Source organism: Etheostoma cragini, chromosome 6, assembly GCF_013103735.1.
Source record: "Etheostoma cragini isolate CJK2018 chromosome 6, CSU_Ecrag_1.0, whole genome shotgun sequence".
Classification (NCBI taxonomy): domain Eukaryota; kingdom Metazoa; phylum Chordata; class Actinopteri; order Perciformes; family Percidae; genus Etheostoma; species Etheostoma cragini.
Genome location: NC_048412.1, coordinates 22468936 through 22473825, shown reverse-complemented (window position 1 = coordinate 22473825; position 4890 = coordinate 22468936). Strand labels below are relative to the sequence as shown.

The following is a 4890-nucleotide window of genomic DNA, read 5'->3' as shown; positions in this document are numbered from 1 at the left end:
CACCTGCGTATGGCGCATGCACGAACATCACAGCTTCCTAGCTTTACCTGTTCAGACACTCTGTAGGGACGAAAGCAGCTGTCAGCTCCGTTGACTTGATGAGATAGAAATAATCTGAGCAGGAGAAACGCTATGAAACTGTGCCGGCCTCAGAACTGAACTGGTTCCCTGATCTCCTGAAGTACCGACAACTTTCACGCATGGAAGCAGGTCAAAGTTGGCCCAACTGAGACGAGCTGAAGCTGGAAGTGGAGACTTGGTGGAGGGTGGACCACAGAGGCATAAAAAAGTCTTCACAGGTCGTGCCCGGAGTTTTGAGTCTCTTGCTATTGGTGCAAGTATGAATCCAGTGTGGAAAGTTTATAAGAGCAAAGTGCTGAAGACCATCAACCCTGAGTATGAGGAGGAACCTGCTGAAGAGGTACAGAATTTACAACTTTCTCCATCTTACTCTGTCATTCATGTGCATGTATTAAAGTGTCAAAAAGTTGCGGTGGTTGTTGGCATTGAAGTCATAAAGTCACCAGGTTTTGTTTTCTGATCATTTTTTATTCATCACAGGATCAGATGAGCCTGCTAGGCTGTTTGTTTTCTGTGCAAAGGGAACTTCAAGGCAGAAGTTAGGCATACATTACCTTCAACACTTCCTTTTGAATATTTTGGCAATTTTGACTGCCAACTGAATTATTAACAGATAAAAACTGGTTGTAATTTATTATTAGCATGCAGATCTTCTGTTTCCAGTGTCAAAGAGGAAATCCAGCAGATGTGTTCACTGCACCAATAAAGCATGCAACTGAAATACTGTACGTTAAGGCATGTAATCACTTTCATTTCTACACATTTCGTTACTGTACTTTTTCTGAGGTAGTATTTACAGTTTATGCTACTTTATACTTCTGCTCCACTACATTTCCAAGAGGAATAGTGTTCGTTGGTATTTGCCTCCAACACGTTTATCCAAACAGTAACCTTACAGTTGCTGCTTTTCAGATCAAGATTTTAAATTGATAAATTTAATAAACATAAAACATTGTTCAAAATGAAACAGGTAATTGTAATGGAGTATTTCACGTTGTTGTACTTGTACTTTGACTTCAGTAATCGACTACTTTTCCACCACTGGTTTTCATGGGACTTGTACTCCATCCAGAGTTTGGCACCAACAAAAAAGACAAAGTGTTGTGTTGTGCAAGATCTCTGGAAGACTCAGAAACTCGATCCTGCACGGGAGCTGAACAAACGGATTAGTTGGCATTCCACTGACTGACATGGGGGGACGAGACAGACAGTCAGGGCCTCGGGGTGTATCCAGACCAGCCACCTTCAAGTCTCTTGCAGTGCCAGGGACGGCGGGGAACACTGTGTGTGTTTGGAGACATAGTTTCCATTTGGAGGGGTGTGCAGAGCTGCTATTTAAATCGACATTTTTCCGTGACACATGAAATAAAATGCAACTTGACTATATAAAAACAAATATATATAAATATGAACATAATTTGTAGAACAATCAAACAATTTCAAAAACTTCTTTTACTTGAGGCTTCAGCAGTACATGTCTTCTACAGTCTTAATAAACATTTCTTGATGTGTACAGAAGGTCCTGTTCTGGGTTTTCTACAGGCTGTAGTATCAACATTATGCACTAGATGGCAACCAAAGTGCACAAATCCTGTGCCTCTGTACTCAAACTGTCCATGGTATTGACGTCAGGACATTGCTGTTTGGCCATCCATTTTGTTTTGTTTTTTTTGCTGCTGCTGCAGGTCACCGAGGTGGAGAATGAAATGAGTCCTGTGCAGGAGGATGAAGGACCCAACGCTGTATCCCAGCTGGCTAGGAAAGTATGTGAATATTGACAGCTTGTGCTTGATTTCATACATAAAAAAACGTGTTAACCCAAAAAAACAAATACAGTTTATGCCAACAATGAGGACTATCATAAGAGGTTGTAAAACGAATAAAGAAGGTCTTTCTTTACATGCATCAGAAGGCCATTGTTCGACTGATCCCCTGAAACCACCTAGGTGTGTACCTACTTTGACCTTTGACCCCTGTGTGTGTGGTTGACTGTGTGTTCAGATGCAGGGGGCTGGGACTAAAAGCTGGAACAGGCTATCATCTCTCTTCAACAAAGACGATGAACACCAGCTTCTAGAGGAAACCGAGAGCCCACCAGTCCCTGACCAGTGAGTGGAAATCTTTCTCTTTGGTTATCTGTTGTCTTTCTGCCTGGTCAGATGTAGTTATTGTACTTTGTACCATCTGTGGGGTTTGTGTCCAAAAAATTGGGCTGATTTGTGGAACTGTGGGTTATTTTTTTTTTTAATGTTTATAGTTTCTGTGTGTGATATGTATTCGGAGTTTAAAGATGTCCAAATAATGTAAATTTAGTTAATCATCAGTAGTAGAATTTAACTCGAGGGTATGGTCTGATCGAAATCTGACAAAAGCTATAAATTGCAGGCTTTGATTTGGTTAAATTCTGGGTAAAATTTTGATTAAAAAGTTGAATAGACTTCTAGGTTAGATATGACTTCTGCTGCAACAGCATTTGTTGGAAACTATGTTGTTAGTAGACCTTTTGGGAATTGTCCACTTATCCGCTTATTGTCTCTCCTCTCGTCAGTTATATGAGAAGAGTGACACGGCCTGTCTGTGGAAGTGATATTAATTATCTTGGTTTTATTCTTTGAAAGAAAGTGGATGAGGTTATTTCCCAAAATGTTAACCAGTTTTTTCCCGCCAATGAATGCTTGTTTTTTTACTACAGAGCAGTTCTGTCTCTAAGAAAAGATTGTTTGATACATCTACTTACTATCAGCCAGTAATACAAATGAGGAGAGCACTAAAATCTAAACTCAGAAAACCTAACACATAGTTGAGAATGGTGAATTCCAAGCCAAAGCACCCACTTATATTTGATGGACTCCCAAAAAAGGACCCTTACTTTCTCTGAATCTTCAGTCCACTTGCAGTAAAGCCAGAGGAGCCTCCACGACCCACTAAGCGCACGGCATTCTGGGATAGCTTTGCGGCCAACTGGGCAGCCAAGAAGCAGACGGAAGCTGCGGCCGCTGCTGCTGCAGCGAACGAGGCAGCGGCAGGTCAGGGTGAGGAGGGGGTGACAGAGGCCGGAGAGGAGGAGAGCCAGGATGGGCAGATCCCTCAGGGAGAGGAGAGTGAAGGCGGAGGAGGAGGAGGAGGAGGAGAAGGACGGAGCAGCAACAGCTTCTCCAAATACGCCTCGCTGGGAGGAGGGAGCGAGGACACATCCTTCAAGTGGAACTTTGTCACCAGCAAGCTGGCAGAGCTGAAGTCCAAGAGCAACTAGCTGCTCATGATGAAGAAATCAGGAGAATATAAACAATATAATGAAGGGGTTAAATGTAGGATTGTGGAGGATGTTTAGGAAGAGGCTTTATTTTACACAGGATGTCCTGTAACCGACCTGCACAGCTTTGTAGAAGTCCCTTTTTATCTGAACTATTCAACTCATGAATCGTCTCCCATTAACTTAGTTTTGAAACCATGTTACAATGAACAAAAAAAGTTACATAAATCGACTATTTTTTACCTTTCCTTGCAATAATTTAGGCCAGTGAATAGAGAACAGTCTTGGAAAAAAATCTAACTTTCTAAAAGCACGGTCATAATATAAATGATGGCATGTTTCATTCCTGAAAATTAAACATCCCTTGTTCCTGGGAGACACAAAGGTAGATCTTGGAGATACTCCAATATACAAATACTTACTTCTACTATATCATTACAGAATAAAATGAGTTTACTTTACAAAGGGGACTTCTAAAACTGCTCGTACTAATTAATTCAATTCTTTGTTATTGAGACATAAGGAGGAGGGATGGGAGTAAGACGCATATCTGCCTACAGAGTTAACTTCTGTCCCTTTACCAGCGGGAGACGCAGCATGTAGCCGACAGTGTAACAAGTGATCAGGAGGTAAATAAAGCAGATATTTTACTTTATCAAATGTTGAAACTGGTGTACAAGCTGCACAACACAGTCCACTTTTTTGGGGTTGTGTGGTGATGTTTATCTTCCCAAAGTGCTTTTTTAAACCACAAAGAGGTGCCTTCATACCTGTCAGCAAACTTGATCTAATCTGTAACCGGATTTAGAGATTAAAGACAGTGATCACTAGATTAGTTGAGGATTATCTCACTTAACCTGCGCAGAGGGCAGGGGATTTCAGTAATGAGATTTGGCAGTGCGACACTATTACATAATATAAGAATTTTTTTAAACCGCCTTTTCTCTCCTCGGACATCAGGAAGGTGTTGTACTGTGCTGCACAATTATATGAAATGTGTGAAATATGAATGTGTGTGTGGTGAGATGATGTCAGGTCCGCTGACACTATGAATTAACTGACTTTCATTTCCTGATTGTGACTGAGACTGCAAAGCGTGAGTTTTTAACATTCCTAATTTTGTGACATGAAAAAAGGAGGCTTTAAATATTATCTTATCTCAGATTTGGGTTTTTGTCTCGTTGTACGTTTCATTTTGCTGTTTTGTTTTTTTGGTATGCAATAATAAAGACTACTGCACTCAACGTTCTGACAAAGCATGGATAAGCAAATGTAATTTTTGTTCTTCTGCCAGGAAGAAAAATGTAATCAATCCTTTTCTAAACTTGAAAAGCGTTTTTTTTTCATCAAGACAGAACCAAACCATTTCATGCACCTACAATACAAAAGTTTTTTAGAGGAGAGGTGAGAGAGGTCAGTCTGCTTTTCAACCAATTTAAAGCAGACTGAAGCTGAAACAGGACTTAAATAGTAAATGAAAACTAAAGTGAAACCATCAATTCAGCCAAGAATTCCAGACACACTTACTTACAATCAAGGGCATAACTTCGGGTTGG

At 40.6% G+C, this 4890-nt stretch overlaps 1 protein-coding gene across 1 annotated transcript; it reads left to right on the top strand.

Annotated features, from left to right (window-relative positions):
• Nucleotides 1–3840, top strand: LOC117946430 (uncharacterized protein C1orf232). The gene is made up of 4 exons (XM_034874573.1): nucleotides 1–421; nucleotides 1767–1844; nucleotides 2083–2189; nucleotides 2968–3840. The coding sequence occupies exons 1-4, from the start codon at nucleotides 341–343 to the stop codon at nucleotides 3332–3334; spliced, it is 633 nt and encodes a 210-aa protein (XP_034730464.1). The 5' UTR covers nucleotides 1–340; the 3' UTR covers nucleotides 3335–3840.
• The last annotated feature ends 1050 nt before the right edge of the window (nucleotides 3841–4890 follow it).

Coding starts and splice junctions, on each gene's coding strand:
- LOC117946430 (XM_034874573.1), top strand. CDS start 341: ATGAATCCAGTGTGGAAAGTTTATAAGAGCAAAGTGCTGAAGACCATC. Junction 422..1,766: donor AGGAGGAACCTGCTGAAGAG/GTACAGAATTTA, acceptor CTGCTGCTGCAG/GTCACCGAGGTGGAGAATGA. Junction 2,190..2,967: donor AGCCCACCAGTCCCTGACCA/GTGAGTGGAAAT, acceptor CTGAATCTTCAG/TCCACTTGCAGTAAAGCCAG.